This window comes from Patiria miniata, unplaced genomic scaffold, assembly GCF_015706575.1.
Source record: "Patiria miniata isolate m_02_andy unplaced genomic scaffold, ASM1570657v1 HiC_scaffold_18, whole genome shotgun sequence".
NCBI lineage: Eukaryota > Metazoa > Echinodermata > Asteroidea > Valvatida > Asterinidae > Patiria > Patiria miniata.
In genome coordinates this window covers 15146986-15169814 of record NW_024037056.1, presented here as the reverse complement: position 1 = coordinate 15169814, position 22829 = coordinate 15146986, and the positions used below count along the sequence as shown (strand labels likewise).

Below are 22829 nucleotides of genomic sequence, written 5' to 3'. Positions count from 1 at the left end.
AAAAAAAAACGTACATATAATCTGAATTAGGCATTTACTTCTGATCAAATGACCTCAGCAAGCAAATCAAATTACACATTCAGAACATGTGACCAGGTGAGTTTTTTTTGTTTAGCCCCCCCCCCCCAATCTATGTGATTGACCATAGCAAAAGCCATGGTCTTTAACATTTGAGCAGATTCGCTGATTAATTATGCAAGACAACCGCATCTTGACTTCTAGATTTTGACCAATCAGCGGGCGCTTTCTATATCGGGCCTTCGGTCATTCACCGTTGTCGCGTCACATACATGGATACAAAAAAAATACCCTAGACACCGCAACAAAGGCTCTGGTCACGCGCTATTATGTTATGCGATACGCGCCCGGCTGTTGTATTTCAAAACACTGCATTCAAATTGACCAATCACACGTTAAGTCCTGATTTGGGATTAAAATGACATCACAATGTAGTAAAGTCGACTTTGATTGGCTGAGGCGCGGGATCGCATAAATCTGCATGCTTTGACATATCAGACGTTATACAGGAGACCTGGCTCCGTAGATTATGGGTGATACCCAGACTACCCCCCCCCCCCCCCAAAAAGAAAAATTCAATATCTCGTTACAATTGGTGTTTACATTTGTATTTACAAATGCCACTCTTCCCTTAGCAATTTACCGAATGTAAAATCGTAGAAACAAAAAACAGCAAATTGCTCAGTACGAAATGTATATAATTGTCATTCTATAAATTTGGGGTCCACTTTTTTCCTGTGCCAGTTACATCTGACATCTATGATTGTATAATTCTGATGCACTCCTTAATGCAGTCGTCCTCCAAGAGTGATTATGAATAGCAAACTACCTACCAAACAATTAAAAAATCATTTGAAGTCATTCTCAATGATACTTGAATAGCAAATTTCAAAGTTCAGCTGTAACGAGGACTGGAAAATGGTCAAGCTTCGGACCCTAAATTTAAAGAATAAACCACATGCCTCAGATCACATTTACATTTCAACCATTCAAAATTACAAATATTCGAATAATTATACACGTACTTCTACACTAATACAAAATTGTCATAATTTAAAGTGTTCTTTTCTTTCCATTTCATAAATCAAGAAATATTAGCTACATAAATACAAAATGATCATTACAGAACCAGAAGTATAACGAAATTCCCAAATAAAAAAAATAAAAAAAGTGAAATGTTAAACTTGAGGCAAGAAAATGGTGCAATTTTTCAGGATCCTGCTACTTTTATAGAAACGTGGACATTTATGCTTTTGCTGTTTGTTTGATCCAGAATTAGGAACACAAACCAGCTCGAAAACAATTCATTTTTTTTAAAAATACCTAAATTTCTTGCTCACAAACCAAATTCAATTGATTGAACATACTGTTTACGAATAAGTATTTGCACAAATACAGTTAAAAATATTTCTTCCGGACAAAAAAATGGAAAATTCTGACAGGATTGGTTATTTGTGTTGCCTCAATCTACTGAGACCATTATTTCAAAGTTGCTCAGCTGGAAAAAATCCTTAAGCAAAATTCAACGGAGGACCAGTCAAAAACTATGTACATGGCATGGCTGATTGGCTGGTTACCTGTTTCTGCTAAGCAAATAATTTCTCTGCTAAGAAGATTTGAGGTCTAATTTTGACTTACAATCTTGCGTGTTCAATTCATTTTTTTTGTTTAAAGATGAGCTAGAAACAAACTAATGCAATGTGAAAATTCATTCACCCATGGTCTCTGCAAAGAGCGCCCTCTTTAGTTCAGGCGCAAAGCCATTAACAGTTCCTGCGGCATGTTTTTATACCTAGCCCACTATATACAAACAGCGTGACGCATGCACACAGCTAATCCAACACGTTGTCAAAGCTATCACTGTGGCCCCCTGCAATGGCGACAGCACTGTGCTAGCTATTGTTCAGCTAATCCATCACGGGGCAGTTGCTTTGTACAATAGTGGTTTCTCCATTGGAGGGGGCGTCATGTACAGTAATCGTGTGCCTGGCTTCGCTTGTGCCCAAAACAGCTTCGGTACGGAAACGTTAAAAAAAATTCATATTAGCGGTCGGAAACTACTGTATTAATTATTCTGACGTAAATGTTTAAGTTCATTTTAAAATAGTTGCAGCATTGCCATAATTTCAAAATACTGGTATGTCTAGCGCAGTGAAGCATGGATACATGTACATGCAAGCACAGAGCGTTCATTACATGCTGAATGACCGTTGACACGCAAGGGTCACAGTTCAAACACAGGTCAACACAGGAGGGCGCTGTTTCCATCATGTGACTGCTGTCTGTATGCCTTCGAAACTATTTCACTTAATTGCAAATGCACATTATATGTAAGTTATGAAAACAGTTCAAATTCTTTGGCATATTCACACTACAAAATTGAAGGAGGCACAACAGAAAGAAGTTGTAAAATTCACTTGCAAAGTCCAAACACATTATTGGCCGCAAATTCAAATTACAAATACTTGATGCAAATTAGGTCTTAACTTTTGACAATGCATTTTGTTTTGCATATTAACAGCAAGCCTTAGTATTAAAAAGGTTTCATTTAGTTTGGTCTTTTATTTTTTGAGGGACACCATATTTCAAACTTTTCATATTTCTTTTCAAAGTATTTGACCGATGATGAGCGGTTCGATCACTGCTCATCCAGAATCTCCAGAAACTTTGCACCGGTATCGTCATCAACTACAAAACTGACCGTTTTATCCTTGTTCTTTGGCGGATTTGACTCCTGTTTGTTTTGACTGAGGTTATCCATGAGATTAGACCCATCGTGCTCTTCCAATATTTCAACGTCCGACAACGCACGCTTCTTTCGCTCAGACGGCTCTTCGTTAGCTGCTAATGATGTGACAGCGTATTTGGTTTCTGAAGCGCCCTCTAGTGTCTTGCCATGCAGTTCCCTTCCTGTGGGAGTGGTTTCCAAGAAGTTTGGACGACCGACTTGACGACTTGTTGCCGGTGACCCTGAGCCTTCGCTGTTGCTCGAGGGCGTGCTTCGTTGCGTCACTGTTGAAATGAAACTTACGCTGGTCGCTTCGGACAAGCCAGAACCTTGCGTTGCTCCAGAGCCTTCTAGCTCACCGTGAAATGACGAGGGAGTTGTATCGAGTGGAAGGGAAGACGCGGAGGCACGAGTCGGATGCATCTTATTAAACTGAGTCGGACGTTTCAGCTCGGCTGCAGTTGGCAACTGTGGAGGACCAGTGATGTCTGTTGACGATACTTCTGTGTGCTGCTCATCATGTTGTTTGAAGTTCTTGTTGGGTTCTACGGCATTCCGATGCGATCTTGTCTTCGTCGAGTCCTCTGAATTAGATCTTCGATGAAAATTGCTGAATGTGAACGCTGCACTTTTTTTCTCCTGACTTTGTGGTTCTTCGTTGAAATCCTCATCTACGACAGGAATCAGAGTGGTGCCAATGTAGGCAACGCTGGCTTGTGGAGCTTCAGGACTTCCTGTCGTTTTCTCTTCCAACAATTCAACAATTGTTGGATTGTCGTTCCCAGATCCTTCAAAGTTGAGTTCAAATGTCCCCGCAAGAGTTTCAGTCATCGAGGCCAAAGTACTTGTAGGCATTTCTTCTAACAAGGGGTCTTGTGTTCTAACGACAAACGATTCTTTAGTTATTGGAACTTGAGATGTTGGAATTGTTACCGTATCTCTGGAAAATAATTCGCTGGTTGTGGGAAGATCGGTCCCGGAGCCTTCAAACTCCATTTCAGGATTCTCTTCAGAAGTCACGGATGTTTGTGCACTTGTGAGAATTCCGTTCAAAGAGGTGGTGACTGATGGTTCTTTCGTTGTTACAGGGGTGCTTAAAAATGTATCGCTACGTGTCGGAACGTCAGAACTTAGTATTGTTTCTCTAGTCGATGAGTTGTCGGGTGTTGGAATTTCGGAGCCAGAGCCTTCAAATTGTGATTCAAGTTTCTCTGCTGAAGTTGTGATCACTGAAGTTGTGATCACGGAAGCTGTACTAGTGGACTTTTCATTTGGGGTTTCTAAAGTTGTAATGACGGAAAGTTTATCTGTTGCCAGTTGGGTACTTAAATTTGCAACACTGGATGTGGTTTCGGAAATTTGGGACATTCTTTCTGTTAGGTGTTCAGTTGTGGTAAGCTCGGTTCCAGATCCTTCATATTCCGTTCCAAGTTCCCTTTCTGGAGTTGTAGTAACTGAGGCCAGTGTGCTCAATGGTTTGGTTGAAGTTTTCCGTGCCGAGGTGAGCTGTGTTGTTTCGACTGATAACCCTTCCGTTGTGAGAGGGACTGGGGGTTGGGTTTCCAGTGAGGTCACAGAAGGGTCAAAGGTCACAGTGGGGTCAAGGGTCACAGTGGGAGTGGTTTGCAGGGGTGTGCTAATTGTTGCTGCTGCGTTGGTTAGCTGGTCAGAAGTTTCCGGGGTCGGTGTTACGGTTGATTCGGTTCGGGTGTCGCCGTGGCGATTTTTTCCGCTTGTTGAATTTTTTCCAGAGGTGGCTGCAGAGGAAAACCGATGTGAAACTTTAACAAAAATGTTAATTCAAAAGTTGAACAATGAAATTGTGTGGAGTGGGGTTTGAACCTGTGACCTCCGGATTGCCGTTCCGTTGCTCTACCAACTGAGCTCTCAAGCCCTATGTTGGTGGTTCCTCGTTTTGTCAATGTCTTTGCGATATTAACAAAATAATTCAAGCGTCCTTGAAGAAAGACATTGACAAAATGGGGAACCCCAAACGTAGGGCTGGATAGCTCAGTTGGTAGAGCACCTGAACGGCAATCAGGAGGTTGCAGGTTCAAACCCGCTCCAGTGAAAATTACAGTTTTAAATTTTCTTTTTCACTAAAAGCAAAAGGCAGCAAATAACAAAGCGAGAAGCTGGTGAACCACTCCTTTGCTTACATCAATTTTCATTGCTACAAGTGAAATAGTTTCTCTCAACTAAAAACTGCAGGGCAATGCCGCCCAAGAGGGTTTGACTAAGTGTTATCAAACACTAGAGGACGCTCTTTAACATGGATGGAACCACTAGCAAACGTGTCGGGATAAGAGTGTTCCTCACAAGTTGCAACTAGCAAAAACTGACGTAAGCAAAGAACTGCATGTATCTACTTGGTGTAAATGCTACAGAGGATATGAGTCGGGAAAAAAATGGGGAAAATTAATAAAACACACGGCATGAAAGAGCTACAAGCGTCTACAATTAAAAAGCAAATTGGAAAACGCGAACCCAAATAATTATAAGCATGATTAACAGATCGGTGTTTTCACTGTGCACTTTTATAACGACTGTGTAACGTTAAGCAAAAGCATACAATATACAGTTAGCTGGTACATACTTAACTCATTAGCACCTGTATTACATTGTATTACATTGTATTACATTGTATTACATTGTATTACATTGTGTTTATTCACTCAAAAAACAATACAAACACAGAGTGCTCAGGAGGTTTCGGGCGCAGTCTTGGCCCAAGACGTCAGTGATAGATAGTGATGGTTGCATTTTTGTAGAGCGCCCTTGCACAATTGTTGGTTTTTGGGGGTTTTTTTTACTTTCTCTCACTAACATCTTGGAAAACTTGCAGCAATGGGGGCGTGGCCATATAATGTAAATCAGACTGTTGGTGTAAATGTTAATATCTTTGCACAAAACGGCGGCTTCCCATTTGATACCGGTAGACACGCGTGGAGGTATGACTACATTGCAGATCTACTTAGCGATGCTTGATCACCACACGTTGCGCGCCTGTTTACAACCGTTGCGCGAAGATAAACTTTCCAAAAAAGGTTTAGCATTCATCGCCGAACGTTCAATTATTGCACGCGTCTGACTTTAAACCATTTCGCGATTGCTTCCTTAGAAAAGCCTAACTAGGTAGAAAATTGAAAAAAGTTAAACGTTAAACATTACACGGCTACAAGTTTCCCAAGATGTTAGTGCGAGCAGGCGCGTTGGTTTAATCAAACGGTTAGATATGCACAATAGATATATGTAGTTATGTAAAATAACTTGAGAATGCAACATTTTCCAGGTGGTAAGTTGAGGTTTGCCTTGAGGTTTTATGAGCTTTGCCTTGAGGTTTTATGAGGTTTTGCCTTGAGGTTTTAGGAGGTTTGCCTTGAGGTTTTATTCGGTTTGCCTTGAGGGTTCATGAGGTTTGCCTTGAGGTTTTATGAGGTTTGCCTTGAGGTTGTATGAGTTTTGCCTTGAGGTTTTATGAGGTTTGCCTTGAGGTTTTATGGGGTTTGCCTTGAGGTTTTATGAGGTTTGCCTTGGGATTTTATGAGGTTTGCCTTGAGGTTTTAAGAGGTTTGCCTTGAGGTTTTATGAGGTTTGCCTCGAGGTTTTATGAGGTTCTACTGGGTACATCAGGGTGCAACCTCGCGTTATTTTTCATTCTTCCATACAAACCAATCTGGGCATGCTACCCATTCTATCATGGAGCCCCCTTCAATGGCGAAAGCATTGTGCTAGCTATTGTTCAGATAATCCGTCAAGAGGCAGTCACTTTGTACAATAGCATGCACAATTGTTTCGCCATTGAAGGGGGCCTTGTGAGTGTACAGTGGTCATGCATGTGCAGGGATTTGTCTAATGATGGGCAATATTTTCTCCTTACAGCTCCGTGAAATTGGCGGGTGTGTCTGCTGCCACCTAGGGGTTATTAGTGGGCATGCACGGCAGGGGAAAAGAGCTTCATGACAAGGAAATGAAATGTTACAATTAAATGTAAATTAAAATGTTGTTAGAATTAAGTGTAAATGTTATGAAACTAAAATTATCAAATTTAGAAGAAAAAAGCAGAGCATTAGTGGAAATCGGCAGAAATGAGAACAACAATGGAAAGATTTGAAAAGCACAGCAAAGAAAAAAAATTGAGAGCAGGCCGTACACATTTTTGTATTTTTTTTTTTTTTTTCAGATAAGGAAAATCTCCAGAGGTTTTAGCATGCACAGCAACCAATTTATCAGAAAATCTTATTTTAGAAAAGCTAAAAAAAAAATAATAGAATAAGAAAAAAAATAAAAGGATTTTTTTTGGCATTCGGTATGAAAAAACATTATACGAAAAAAATCAACTTGTACCTTTTAGTTTTTGGGATTTTGTCGTGTCTTCCTGCAGAGCCTAAAGTAAGGAAGGTCGGAGTCGGGGAGGAGAAACAGACAGACAGACAAACAAACAGACAAATGCAAAAAGACAAAATGGTGGTAATGGTGAGTTAAGAATGAATTCATGAAAGGTGCAATCATATGGAAAAAAAAGAAACAAAGACGAAAAGCGAGTTCATGAAGTATGGAAAGTATGATAAATGAAATAACGAGAACAAATATTGGGAGATTGTTTGAAAATGTGAAAGGTTCAAACGTAAAGAAAAATCCAGAAATTATAAAATGGTTACGAGTTCAAGAAAATGAATTTCAGAATAATTCGTTCAAGAGGCAGGCGAAAGGAAAGACCAGACAAAAAGAACAACACATAATCAAAGCAAGCAGGATTGCAAAAAAATGGAACAGGTCAAACATGGAAAATGAGAGTTTGTTTTTTCAAAACCAAAAGAATATTGCAGATGAGATGATTGTGAAATGATTGAATTGGCACAACACACATGTCAAAAAGTGGTAAAGAAAGGAGAATCAATAGAATAAGGGGGACAGTCCAGAAAAGGGAAAAAAGACGAAAGGAAAAAGAACAGAGAAAGGGAAAGAAAATGAGAACTTTTTAAAAACTAACAAACTATGTTGTATTGAGAGGCATGCAAAACAGTTAAGGCTACAAAAAATAGCTTGTTAATATTGTTCTGTGCATACATTGAGAGTTTATTCAGGGGAATGGGAAAATTATTCTATATGTACATTTTTGCGTGGGAATTTTTTTACGGGGAATGTCAGATTTTGGTGAGTATTAGCACTTTTTTAGTACAAACAGAATCTAAAAACAAGCTACGTTTTCAGCCTCAAAATACTCAAGCCCAGGAAAAAGTCATTGAATTTTTGAAGGGTGTTCCTTTTTTTTTCTGCTCGGGTCCATGTAAAGACCCTTAATTTGTTTTTACCATTCCTTTGTTTTTGGGGTGGTGTTAAACATGTTTCGCTAGGAACATGTTTCACGTTCGTAACGTACAGTAAAACTGACCAATCAAAATTCTTGTTTGTTTTGAATGAATTGAACACCCAGAGTAAGCAAGGTAATGATTGGTTGAGTAATACTCCAATGAGTGGCTGATCAGCGGTCATGTGACTGAGTGTGCTTCCATTGGTTGGATGGCTGGTTTGGAAATAAAAAATCTAACCAATCCCTGGGCTTGGTTTTGGATCGCATGACTGCTACAAACTTACGGTGCAAATATTGTGTGACATCAAAATGACCTAAAATCATGTGCGATCAACTGCTGGCAAGAGAAACGAAAAAACATAAAAAACGTTGTTCTTCGTTTTAGTAAATATGAACATGCAAAACACACGACTCAAAGAAATCAAATGAGTTATGGATACAACACTCTCAAACAATGACAAAAATCATAAAAATTTAACAAAACACACTGCTTAAATTTTAAGATTCAATTCTCGTTTTTTCTACTTCTTGGCTGAACATTGGTGCAACACTTAAAACTGCTTCAAAGTAAGTCCTATAAAAAAGAAAACTCAATTTTAAAATGGTTGATAAGGTTCTAACAAACTGTACTATCATCAATTTTGATTGCATAAAAGTCCTGTTTGAAATTGTCCCGATAGTTTTCTGACTGACTGAGCGTCAATGGTGAGCCGGGCAGTGCTGTTGTATAGGATTACCCGTAACACTAATGAATGGGCTAAATCCGGCCCATTGTTTAGACAGATGCATGAAAAGACTTCCAGTGAATAACCATTCTTGAATCAATTGAATATAATTCTGTGTTCTCTGGGCCAGCTTTTCTTGTCTTTGTTGACTTAGCTCAATAATTGGGATCCTGATTGACAGCTATACCTGGTTTCCCGTGATGGCTTGTCGCAGGATTAAGCGCCGTGCAATTACTAGCTCCGCTGCAAAATCGGAAATTTGCCAGTTCGTCTCTCATGAACCTCCGATAGTCATCTGTGATGTTGTAGATCGCGTTGACTTTCTGTGAGTGGAACAAAGAGAAGAAAAAAAAGAATTTCACATTGTTGTTTTTTAGGTAGTTGAAAATCTACAACAAACGTGCGACTCAATTTATCCAGACCTTCCAAACATTTTGCCGAATGCACCACAAGGAGACACATCATGTGCAGAAAGTCCGCAAACAATGTGTCACTTTGTGGTGCGGCAAAACCACGATATTCGTAACTTCGTTGTACAATGATTACATTGACCTAAAAAAAGTTGTGCAAGCAGACGTCTTTTAATTTCTCAAAAATTATCCAACACCAGCATTTTATATTGATGGAGTTTAATTGTTTGTACTTTTGTGTATAATCACAGCGAAAATTTGCTGAAAATCCATTAATGCAAACCAGAGATTCAACAGATTATAAATGGCAACGTGTTTTTCATAGGTTCCAATGTGATTTACACATTTAACGAAAAGACCCATTGCAGAGTGCCGGTTGAGCGAGTTCCAATGCAATGTATAATTCCCATTGGAATGGTTGAAAACACATATCTTTTATAATCTGTTACAGCTCTGGTTTGCATGAATGGAATTCCATAACATTTTCACTGATTATACTCAAGGGTATAATTAACTCATTCAGTGCCAAACTCGTACATGTACGAGGTATATTTGTTAGTACGAAAGCGCCAACCTCGTACATGTACGAGGTAATGTTTGTACTTAAAATCGCCAAACCTCGTACATGTACAAGGTAGAGTAAGCATGTTATCAAAAGGGGGCGCTCTCACTCTTTCTAATGGTACCATTTTCATGCATGTACGACCTGTATTTATTTTTTTATTCGAGTTCTTGCGAGAGGGCGCAACACTGACACTCGTATTTTCTGCAAAAAGTGCGGAATTCCCCTGTGCGCAGGATAGTGTTTCAGGGTGTATCACTATGTACGTGACTTCTTTTGACTTTCCAATATACCAAGGATGTACCAGAGAGCAAACACAACAAATTTAGTGCGTAAAACGTATTTACTTTTTTTTTTATAGAATTTTGAACAATTACCCAAAAAAGCTCGAAGTTGGGCACTTTAGGGTTAAACTTTTCAAATTTCGCGGGCACTGAAAGAGTTAAAATGCTCCATCAAAATAGCGTACTCATGTTAGGTGCTTTTTGAGAAATTTAACGATATCTGCTTGCCCAACTTGTTGGGGGTCACCCTGTATACCTTATAAATGAGACGTTTTGGCAAAAGAAATGTTACAATTGTATTTAACGAAAGGCCAAAGCACATGCCAGGAAATGTTATTTTTTTGACAAACCTGGTATGGATCGTGGTCCGGCCTCATGTCGAAGTACTCCAGGAATTTGGTGACATATTCACAGTACAGGAAGTTATGGGTCTCGTTCAGAAAGCGTAGACATTGGTAGGTGTTATTGACTGCGTTCAGGCACATACACATGTGACCCACTGCAGATGGGGAAAGACACGGCATTCAAAATTCACTCACAAGTTAATCATAAGTCAATCACAAGTCCATCACAAGAAAATCACAATTCAATCACACAAAAAATCACACGTCTATCACAAGTCAATCACAAGTTCATCACAAATTAATCATAGGAAAGTCACAAGACAATCATAAGAAAATCACAAGTCAATCACAAGAAAATCACAAGTCAATCATAAGTCAATCACAAGAATCACAAGTCAATCCCATGTCAATCATCAGTCAATCACAAGAATCGCAAGTCAATCACAAGTTAGTAATAAGTCAATTACAAGTCGATCATCAGTCCATCACAAGTCAATCACAAGTTAGTCATAAGTCAATTATGAGTCAATCATAAGTCCATCCCAAGTTAGTCAAAAGTAAATGAAGAGTTTATAGGCTCCGTGCGCCAACAAAAGAGGGTTTCCTTTTAACTAGCAACAACATCCCGTAGGCAGGACACATACATTTCGCTGGTTGACACGTGCGCACCGTTCCTTGTGTGTGACGCAGGTACACCAGGGGTGCGTTTTGGCGGTCTTAACCAAGAATTGGTTCGGTTGTTTCTCTTTGGTTAATTGGTTTGGGAATTTGAGTACTACATCATCCTGCGTAGTTCTTACTAAATTAATATTACCAAAGAAATTCGATGACAAGAAACAACCGAACCAATTCTTGGTTACGACCGCCAAAACGCACCCCAGGGGACTTGTACTATGCACGCAGTGGCTGCGCTTCGCAGCAAAATATTGCAGTCAGGCAAGATGGCGTCGTTCGGTCACCCCAAACTGTACTTTCTTTGCCGGTGAGGGTGTACTTGTGAACGGAGCGGATAGCAAGTCAAACACATGTCTATCAAAAGTCCATCACAAATCAATCAGAAATCAATCACAAGTCTATCAACCTATCATAAGTCAATCATAGTTCTTCACAAAGTACAGCGTGTGTCAATAAAAACGCAGGATTAGAAACAAAAATATTAAGAATATAAACCACCCCTATTCAGCATAATGTTAACCCTCTTTTCAAAGTACCTTTCCTTCTCTTCACTATGCTTTTTATCCCATCTCATTTGGACAATCCTGTCCAGAGATAGAGTACATTGAAGAAGGGTTATAAATTCCAAACTGGTCTGATTTGTGCAATCACACATACCTAATGAAAGGTTTGAATTCAGTACAGGTGAAAGTATTTGTGGATCACAAAGAAGGACATGTGTGACAGGATTAGGCTTACATAATCCTTTAGTCCACAATCAATGTAATTAGTCAATAATTCATGATGCTTTGAAACAATGATAGTCCAGTTATTAAATTTAAGTGATACTTATCATCAGTTTTTTCAAAGAAAGTTTTGTTCTGGTTTAATTGTCTTCAATGCATACCTGCATTGTACATAACTGGTCGTTGTGTTAAGGTCATTGAATCAGACCAACCCGCTTCAGAAGGGCTTCACAAAACTTGTCATAACTTTTGAACCAAAAGTCCAAATTCCACCAAACAAAAATCTTGTCAAAGATGAAATTATGGACAATCAAATCCTTATCAAATTAGGCACACCAGTAGCATAATTTTCTCAGAAAAAAATCGCTTTGAATCCTGCGTTTTTATTGACGCACGCTGTAGTCACAACTTGAACACAACTTGATCACAAGTAAGGACTTTTCCAGTCAGTTCTGTCTGGGACTCACGTGTCCAATATGGCGGCACCCTCCAATGATCGTTATCCTGGGAGGTGCACTTCATGCCCTGCACGCTGCACATCTGTTTGAACTGGAGCTTCCGTTGTCTGCGCGACAAGCCGTCAATACCGCCCTCGAGGAGAACATTCTCATCAGCATTCTCGCCGAAAACTGGAACGCTCCTGGTGTATCGAGACGCAGTCGATGGGTCCTTATCCTCATAATCCCTGATTGTATGAAATCAAAATAACGAAATTGAAACTTGGCAAGTTTGGTTTTTGAGTCAAGGATGAAACCGAGGATTGTTCAAAAGTGCACAGCTCGGAAGCTGGAAGAAACACAGAGAAAGAGAGGACGATTTTAAGTTTTAGAGGTGGGAGGAAAACCAAAAAAATACATTCCAGGGCAACCCACGAAATCAGGTAGGGAATGAAAACCCAATCCACAATTTTACCCAAGCAGGATTTGAAAGCAACACACAGCACTGGAGGGTAAGGACAGTGCCCCTGCGTTAACCTGATGTAAGTTCCAAACAACTTCATTTTTTAAAATAAATACTTTAAAACTTCACACCTTTTTAAAGGGAATATACAACATTTGCAAACATCGAAAAATAAAAGTACCAAGTTTTTACGAAATACCTTACTAGGATGTTGGTAAATGATAGTCTCAAGCATTTTGTAAAATAATGGCACCTGGTGTGAAGTCATTTTCAAGAAAATTGTATTTTTGTATACATTTCCAACGGTGGTCGGCCGACCAGCGTTGGAAAAACCTAACTATTTTTCAACTACTGCTCCAAATTAACCATTTTTTTCAGTCCAAACTTTGTTTGCTATTGGCTACATGTTTCATGAATAGGTGCAGGCCAGCTAGACTGGTTCCCGTGCCTTACAATTTTCCATCATCTATGAATTGATCCATTTTACCTTTTGTGGAGTCAGGGAACCAGACTACTTAAACATTTTTGTTTTTCTTGGTTTTTCGAACCTTTTCGAACACAAAACTTCAAAAATGTCAGTGTAACAATATTTGATCTATATATACTAACCCCTCAAATAGTTCATTTCTGAAAATTACAGCAAAAACCAATGATGTACATTCCCTTTAACTTCCTTGTCATAATTTTTTGAGGGATTCCGATTTCAGACCTACCCTTTGTTCTCGACATAGACATCTCCAAGTCTCTCCAGCTCCCTGGCCGCCTCCTCCGACAGGTCCCCTTCGATGTTGTCGCACCTGCAGACCTTCCCCGGCTTCCCCTGTTTCTCCGAGGGTATCTGCGGAAGAGGCACCTCTTCCTCGGGTTTTACGAGGTCGTACGGGTTGGTGTCCTTCAGGAATTCCTTGATCTCGATCAGGTCATTGAGGTGCTTGCGGAGGAGCCGTACCCGGGCCGCGATCATCTTGCGGTGGTTGACCCAGGCTTTGCGGGACTCAAAAATCTGAAGAACATAATCGAACCTCATTGACCTCAGACCATACTTTGTGAGGATATGACTACCGTAATTTTCGGAATATAAGCCGCGCGGCGTATAAGCCGCAGCATGCAAAAATCTGCAAATTAAGATTTTAGGTCGGCGTATAAGCCGCATCGGCGTATAAGCCGCACCAACCGCAGCAGTTCAATTTTGTAAGGCCTCCAAATTTTAGTCAAAATGCTCTGAACCAGTTCCATTTGCACTACGAAAGCTATAAAAGGGCCACAACTGTTATGTCAAATCAGTTACAGTCAATTACTCTTACAAACAAATATGGAAATTGATGATGAGAAATAAAAAACGGGAATTGCTGCCGGCTGGCTCGTCAGTGAGCCTGTGCCGGCGAATGACATTATTTTCCCCCAGCACTTGAGAGAGTATGCAACCCACCATGTGTTGTCTGACTGGAGCGCTACAAATCCTGCTTTGTGGCAACAGACACTGAGTTGTTTTGTCCTAAAGGATAAACAAGTCCGTTTTTACAGCAAAACTTATCAAATTGTTGTGATTACTAATGAGTAGTAATGTCAAAACTTCAAGTTTGGATCGTAACTTTCTTCGAAAACAGTCAACACGATGCCGAGATTTTTATGGACGAATCCATTAATTTCGTAGGGGTGGTTTCACCCCTGTTTTGAGTTTTACATCGTTTCTTGAATACATTTCAAGAAAAAAAATTATATTGTGACGTTGAACAACTGATTATCAAATAAAGATATGTTTCAAACTCCATAAAAAGTATTAGTTGTCTTTTTCCTTTTTTTAAACTGGGGAAATATCGGTAATTATTGTTCCCAAGAAAGTGCACCCGTTTATTACCACAAATGGTGTGGTCCATGGAGAATCCATGCAACATAGGCAGCACACGGCCGGTTGTCGATGTCCAAGGGACAGCTTTCACTAGCCGTACTTTTTACCGCTCGATATCTTTTTGTGGGACGTGCTTTCGGTTTGTTAATGACTTTCTTAATTGATAATTATTTCAACAACACATCTCTTCTTGTACCAGTACATTAAATACACATGTAAATGTCATTTTTATTCTTCAAGTCTCGGCGTATAAGCCGCCCTGTGTATAAGCCGCAGTAAACATTTTCATGGGCAAATTCAACGTATAAGCCGCGGCTTATATTCCGAAAATTACGGTAAACCTCATGAGGCTACGATCATCTTATAGGATATGAAATACTTCAATACTTTGCGGGACTCAAAAATCTGCAAAAAATAATCGAACCTCATTGACGTCAGACCATACTTTGTGAGGATATGACTAAACCTCATGAGGCTACGATCATCTTATAGGATATGGAATACCTCAATACTTTGCGGGACTCAAAAATCTGAAGAAAATAATCGAACCTCATTGACGTCAGACCATACTTTGTGAGGATATGACTAAACCTCATGAGGCTACGATCATCTTATAGGATATAAAATACTTCAATACTTTACGGGACTCAAAAATCTGAAGAAAATAATCGAACCTCATTGACGTCAGACCATACTTTGTGAGGATATGACTAAACCTCATGAGGCTACGATCATCTTATAGGATATAAAATACTTCAATACTTTGCGGGACTCAAAAATCTGAAGAAAATAATCTAAGAAGTAACTCGAGGTTTTACCCTGATCTTACCACAATTCCTGTTAATTAAACCTCGTAAAACCTCGAGGTTTACCTCAAGTTACCGCCTGTTTAATTTGGCATTCTCCCATAAATCAGAGTTTAACCCCAAGTACCCAGTAAAACCCTGTTAAACCTTGCAAAACCTCGTGGTAAACCTCATATTACCGCCCGTTCAATTTTGCATTCTCCTCTAAGCCCATACCTCGTTAGCACATATGACCGTGTCATTCTTGAAGACCTCACACTTTGGATCAATCAGCACATTGTCCTCGTCTGGTTCGTCTAGGTTTTCCAGAGTAAACACGGCCCGGTCTTCGTTGGGTGCAAAGTCCCGTTTGTTCCGAATGAAGCGGAACGGAGGATTGGCTGTCAAAAATAACAAATTATTTTTACAAAATAAAAAAAATTGAAAAATACAAAAAAAAAATTATAAAATGTTCATAAACCAAATTGTCTTGAAGAGTAACAAAATATCAGAACATGTGACAAAAATTGTGGACGAGTAATGTGTCCTCTCTCACCTACGTGATGGAGAGGCAAAAGGGGTGAAGTGGCTTGCCCAAGGACACAACATATGGCAAGTAGCTGGATTAAACCCCTGACCCTCTGATGAGTCACGAACCCTCAGCATCTTTTCCAAAATCCCCCTGCTTGCTCCCCTAGATGGAGAGAGTCCAGTGAGGTAAAGCAGCTTGCCCAAAGACACAATATGTAGCCAGAAGCTGGATTGGAACCCCTGACCCTCTGATCGCAAACCCTAACCACTAGGCAACTTTTCCCTGCGAGTTAGGGTCTAGGAACCCTCCCCCAACACACACACAAACAGGGCCACATCTTACCCTCCTGGACGTGATCTTTGATGAAATCCCTCTGTTGACGTTTCTCCTGTCTTGTCAGAGCCGACTGTCCGATGGGACGTTCCCTCAGCCTAAACCGCCGGCCGTCAGTGTAAGATTCCTGCTCCGGGTCCAGATACGGCCTCATGCAGCGACAGCGGATCTTTGGGGGGTGCCTGCACTTCCTAATCTTGAGCTCACCCGTGACTTCGTCCAGGGCACACTCTTTGTCCTGCACAGCAACGAAAAGAAATTTACCAAATAAGCCACATGGAAAATAGATTGTGAATTCATTAACCGATTCGGTGGATACAGAAAGCTTCTAGCTGTTTTAGAAGATATCTCCATTTCAAGTGAACGTTGTCGTCGAGCCCATCACAAGTCATCCAGCCCCAAGTCAAATTGCAAGCTTTTCAAATTAACTGTGACGAAGGCATTCCTTTGGTTGAAGTTTATCTCCGGATAGTTGTGAACGGACTTGTGAATTGACTTGTGATCTACTTGTGACTGGACTTACGATGGACTTGTGATGAACTCAACGACAACACGGCTTCAATATTTGTCTTTGTCATGTTTCCCTTTTATACAAGCCCATTAAGCTCAAATCCACTCCTGGTTGAAGACGAAACAATACTGCGAGTAGAACTGGCGTGATCCCCCTGGCATCCTGTATACATGTACATGTACAGGCAGTTAGTAAGGACAATTTTCAGTGACGGCCTTGATTGTCCACCCGGCAGGTACCAGCTCCCAGTTTAATGGGGAGTTTGGGTTGAATGGAGCGTTTGGGTGAGACACCGCACTAACATATGCGAGAGCCATTAGTAATACTGAGCTGAGCTCTCCAGAGACCTCCTAAATATCCATATTGGAAAGGATTCGTTTGACGTAGGCCTTCTCTCCACAGACCTGCTTTTAAATTTGGTTCAGATTGATGACTAAACTTAGTTTGGGTTGAATGGAGAGTTTGGGTGAGACACCAGACTAACATGCGAGAGCCATTAGTAATACTGAGCTGAGCTCTCCAGAGACCTCCTAAATATCCATATTGGAGAGGATTCTTTTGTCGTAGGCCAATTCTCTCCACAGACCACCTTTCAAATTTGGTTGAGATTGATGACTAAACTTATAGTGAACTGATCACAGACACGGACACCCATGTTTGTTTATGGTGTAAATCAAGTTTTTCCTTTGATCCTCTTCCATTTTCCTTTGTTTGTGCTCTAACTTTTGCGCAACAGCTCTCATTGGTTTTGTACACGTTTCCTAATCGAAGTCGTCCTCAATTCGGTTCCTGTCGATTCATCGATGATGTTGCACGTGTGTGTCCTCGATTTACACCATAAACAAACGCGGACATACAGACACACAGAAGGAATACATGATCACAATATTCCCCTGTCCCTGTCCAGCGGGATAACAAATTGTGAACAAGGAGGCGAAACAAAAAAGATAGTGCTTTCTCAAATCTGATTGGTTAACGCCATCGCCTCACCTGGAATGGTTCACATGGCGTCTGGAGCTCGGGCAGCTCACACTGTTGCCGTAGGCGATCTCCTTTCTTCCCTCGCGCTTGGAACTGTCGCTTCTGCAGACGGGCCAAGTCTTCCGGGGAACGCCTGCATAACATAGAAAATCAAAATGGCAGTTAAAACTATAGAGGGCGCTGTTACCTAGCAACAAGGCCTTTTTCCAAAAGGAAACTTGCACACTGCTAAGCCATGTGTCATGTTCTTTTTTTTCATATGGGAATCAATGCGTTTCTAATACTAAAGGCAAGTTTTATTTCGACAATCCGAAGTAGGCTGGTGCCTTCATTATCTGTTTACAACTGGAGTGCAGGAACCAGACTAGCAGTGACAGTTCCTTTCTCACTGGTTTCCGTGTGCCATTATTACATGTTGAGAATCACCGAATACCAGGGAACACTTGTGAACTATTGTGCAAAACAACAAAGTCCCAAAAGTCTCAAGAATGAGTTCTAAACTTACGTTTTCTCGACTAGGAAGCTGGACCGCCAGGGTTCGGCTCCGATGTAACGATATCGGCGTTTCTTGCCCCTTCTTGTCCTGTAACTGAAAGGTTTTAAGATGGAGAAATTAGAGTGTTAAATCATCGGAAAGAGAGAAATGCTTTGGTCAGTGTCATCAAAATGTGGCATTCCTTGGTTATTGTTCATCTGCTTACATTTGTGACCTGATTTCGAACTACATTGTAACTTGATTTTCTTGCAATTTACTTGTGACAGACTGACTACAACTGTCATTTTGACCTTTTCACAAAGGTAGAAAATACTGCAAGTAAAACTTGTGCGATCCCCGAATGGAGAGTTTGCCTCGTAAATATCCATATTGGAAAGGATTTTTCTGACGTCAGCCTTCTCTCCACAGAACACCTTTCAAGTTTTCAACTTCTTGGTTATGTACAATACTTGTGCATTATATTGAGAGCAAGAACTATTACATGTATGGCCAATTGCTCCTGAAGAATAACGGTGTTCTACTGAACAAGTAAATTTAAAATTATTATTGACTACTTGCAAGTTTTAGTACTTCACCAACTTACTCATGTGGATTAAAAAGCTTCAGCAGCGACACCCCGTCCATGGTGGGAGGAATGCCCACCCCTGCAATGTCCAGAATGGTGGGTGCCAGGTCAATGTTCAGCACTATGTTCGGAACTCTACATTCGCCAAAGCGGGGAGATACATAAAGCAAAACCTGGGGGGTCAAGGTACAATTTATATCTGTTGAACAATGTGAGGCCTACGACTAAAAAAAACGGGAAACAGATTTAATTCATTTGCAATTTTTACATTCGCTGCATCAACTTACATGTATGTAGACCAAAACTAGCTCAACAAAAACAATCAAGTTTTACCAAATTGTCCTTTTGCATTATTTTCTCACCAATCCTTTTTGAGTAGGTACCAGATTTTGGATGATCTGCATGGCTACGATTAAATTGTAAAGATTAAGTTCCAAAGGTCAAGTTCCACAGGTCAAGTTCCAAAGGTCGAGTTCCAAAAATCAAGTTCTAAAGGTCAAACTCTAAAGGTCAAGTTCTGAAGGTTAAGTTCTAAAGATTAAGTTCTACGGATTAAGTTCCAAATAAGTTCCAACGATCGAGTTTTAAAAGTCAGATTCTAAAGGTCAAGTTCTACAGGTTAAGTTTTTAAGGTCAAGTCCAAAAGGTCAAGTCCCAAAGCTTAGGTCCTAAAGTGCAAGTTCCACTGTTCAAGTACCAGGGTTAAGTACAAATATTCAAGTTCCAAAGTTTAAGTTCCAAACAATAAGTTCCAAAGATCTTACTCGACACCCGTTGGGACTCGGGGACCCCTCATGTAGAATGGAACTCGGAGATCAAAGTCGTAAGGCAGGGACTTTCCTTTGGGTAGGGCGTACTGGCCCAAGTGGTAACCGTGATCCGATGTGAAGATGATGTAAGTGTTGTCTATTTCTCCCATCTCACTCAGCTCTGTGCAAAGCTGGAAAAGAGAAAACGAAATCTTGTGATAGGGTTGTGCGTGACCCAAACGAGGGCGGTATAACATTGACGTTTAAACTGGTAATCTGTGAAATGCAGTGGCAGTGATTTGCAGTACATATTTCTGAGCACTAAATATATACATGTAGATAAACCTACGGTACAACCAATCGAGGGTGATGCTATTAACAATAAATTGTTTGGAATGGAGGCCTGTCCTTTAACAAACCTTGGCGATGGCGTCGTCCACGGACACCAACGTGATGAGCCGTTTGCGTTGTAGGAGGTCGGTGAACGCCATCTCCCGTTCCGTCATGGGGTTCGGATAACGCAGCAGCCAGTGCTTGTCATTGTTGTTTGTGTAATTCCAAGTCTCCGTCCTAAACAAAAACAAAAACAAGGAAAAATAAAATTGGGACCAATTACATTATGAATCAATCCTTTCTCCTTGAGCATTTTTTTCCACCATCCTCCAAAATCCTCCACTTTGCAGGAACCCAATGGCACACTCTTTGTACCTACAAAGTTTTAAGTGGCATCAAGCCCCATGTAAAGTAACAGTGGCTGGGCTCTACCTTCCTTAATCCTACAAAATCCTCCGCTGTGCAGGAACCCAATGGCACACTCTTTGTACCTACCAAGTTTCAAGGAGCATCAAGCACACCATGTAAAGTAATAGTGGCTGGGGTCTAACCCTCAATCCTACAAAATCCTCCACTGTGTAGGAACCCTACCCATGCATTCTAAATATAATTAGTGTACTTTCTTTTTCAAGATTATTTTCTCATCCAAAGATGTTTAAAAAAATTTTTTTTTGATATGTTGTCAGTGTTTAGGTTGTTGTCAATGTATCGACTCGTAGTTGTTTTGCGCATTTGTTTAAAGCTATAGTCCATCATTTGTAATTAGTGCATTTTGTTCGTTTGAAGCAACAAAAGTGTTCAAAATCTAATGAAGGATACTGAGCAACTAACCTAATGAAGTTTCAGCTAAGCTTCAGCTGTACATTCCGAGAAAAGCAGCATTCTAAGATCTCAATTTCAAATCAAAAGTTACTGAATCATGTTTTGAATTGTTTTGAATTGCAGCTATACGCGGCGTCGCGCACTGATCCGACGAATTATAACAACCGCGCGCGCGTGTGCGTCGTTCCAATACTTGTGCGCGCTGCGCTGAATAACAAAACAAACTACTAATTTAAATTTTCCTACGGTGCTTCTTAAGAATCACCGTTGGAAATGCCTTCTTTCGTTGATTACTTCAAAATGACAGCTTCCCAGAAAGAATTATTTCACAGGGAGTTTAGTTCCCTTACTATCTTTCAACCAAGTTTGTTTTTCAACAGTAATTACGCCAGTTACTTTTCGGATGGCTGCAAATCATGGACTATAGCTTTAAGGTGTTTTTAGTTCAAGGGTATATGCAATGTTTAGTTGTGTATACCGGTTATATGGGCTGTTTCTTTTGGAACTGAGACATATAAATATGTAGAAGACAAACTACATTTGCCAAAGTATGGTCAACCTTAGCAGGCAAATTTGAGTGATATATCTCAGTCTATTTTCACTGGTCCCTTAAGACCACACTTTCACATACAACTTGACTATGGCTCTCCCAAACTAAATCTTTCCACTCGACTAAGTTTTTTTTTTCAGGAGTTGTTAGAGTAAAACCATCAGGAAACCATCTTGGGGAAAGATTATCTCGTCCAAGGGAATGAAAAATACATAGAATAACACTGAGTCATAAAAGACATGACAGAAGTGGGACGAACTGATGAAAGACCACACCGAAAATAAACCCTGGCCGGCCCGGGGGTTGAGTGAAATTTGAACCAATTTCGAGAAATTCAACTCCAGAAATTCTGGATTGAAACAGAAACCGGCGTGACTCACAAGAGTTTTGCTGTTGCGCTTCTCACCTGTCAATAAATATTTAAAATCCTGATGAGAATTAAGAAGGGGAGGACAAGGGGACGAGTTTTGTCTTTAGTTTAAAGCAGGAGCACGAAAATAAACTCTGCACAGTGGGAGATGGGATGAACTGTTTATCTTGCAAGTCTTGCCGAGGTGTTGCCTTTCCGCGATGAGTCACTGAAGGTAAACACAGATGATTAAAGTAGGAGGAATGACCAAACAGAACGGCTTCCAAGATGGACACTTGGGATTTGAATATGATATCAAGTTCTCCGAGTTACGAGGGGTAGTGGTTTTGAAGCTTTCGCCACTTGGGATCATCTCTTTATTGTGTTTGCACCTCCGAAACCCATCGGACTTTGTGGGTGTTGATGATTTCAGACGTGGTGCTTACAATCAAGGACCTTATTCCATGCTGCATCAGCACATGATTTTCCGCTCATCTCAATTTCGATGAGTCAAACCTCATGGGAATTGTCTCAAATTTTGAGTTAAGCAGAGTTTTGAGTTATCCAATGGATTTTCTATTCAACAACAATTGACGGGAATAATTTTTTACTTTGAGTTAGAAGGGTTGTTGAGTTAACAGTTTTGACTTAGCGAGATTTCACTGTTTAAGTTTGAACTTTAAACAATTTGGAGTAACTTGGCGCAAAAGTTTGACTGTTGTCTCCAGAGTCCAGTTAATGAACAATTTAGACGCATCGTTGGAAAGGCCTTCTTTCATTGATTTTTTCAAAATGACAGCTTGCCAGAAAGAACAATTTCACAGGGAGTTTAGTTCCCTTACTATCTTTCAACCAAGTATGCTTTTCAACAATAATTACGTCAGTTACTTTTTTGATAGCTGCAAATGATGGACTGTAGCTTTAAGTAGTGTTCGCGCCTGGAGTAATTCTGAACGGTGGTAAAGCTTTTCATTCCAGAAATGCGACACGTTCTTTTTGACCAGCTTAAAAATGAGAGCACACTGCACTCTATAGTAGGAGTTCATTCAAGTACATTAAATAACCATTCAGTCGGCAATTCCCAGAGTATTTCTAACTCCAGGGATCCAACGCCCGCCATGAGACCCGAAGTTCCTAACGAGGCCTGACAGTGAGCACCGCACAGTGGGTTATCAAAGACTGGTCTGGGTTACAGGCTACCAGCAGGGGATGAATGTGACCCGGCTAATGTTGAACCATTCATCTATTTAGCCTGGATCCCATTACATTTCCAGACTTATGAAAATACC

General features: G+C 40.4%; 1 protein-coding gene across 8 annotated transcripts in view; it reads right to left on the bottom strand.

Moving 5' to 3' along the window:
- Positions 1-616: 616 nt before the first annotated feature.
- LOC119724836 (extracellular sulfatase Sulf-1-like) overlaps positions 617-22829 on the bottom strand; it is an 80776-nt gene continuing 58563 nt past the window's right edge. For 3 of the 8 annotated variants that reach the window (XM_038196090.1, XM_038196091.1, XM_038196089.1), the window contains 12 exons: positions 19906-20056; positions 19502-19677; positions 18756-18872; positions 18182-18265; positions 17686-17809; positions 16194-16422; positions 15557-15720; positions 13399-13688; positions 12253-12470; positions 10392-10540; positions 8973-9108; positions 617-4503 (listed from right to left, as the gene is read on the bottom strand). In XM_038196090.1, coding sequence (XP_038052018.1) covers positions 2657-4503; positions 8973-9108; positions 10392-10540; positions 12253-12470; positions 13399-13688; positions 15557-15720; positions 16194-16422; positions 17686-17809; positions 18182-18265; positions 18756-18872; positions 19502-19677; positions 19906-20056 — 3685 coding nt within the window. In that variant the 3' untranslated portion in view covers positions 617-2656. Of the gene's footprint in view, positions 4504-7093; positions 7134-8344; positions 8398-8972; positions 9109-10391; positions 10541-12252; positions 12471-13398; positions 13689-15556; positions 15721-16193; positions 16423-17685; positions 17810-18181; positions 18266-18755; positions 18873-19501; positions 19678-19905; positions 20057-22829 lie in introns of those variants that run through there. The other 5 variants (XM_038196092.1, XM_038196093.1, XM_038196095.1 and 2 more) reach the window with 5 other exon arrangements.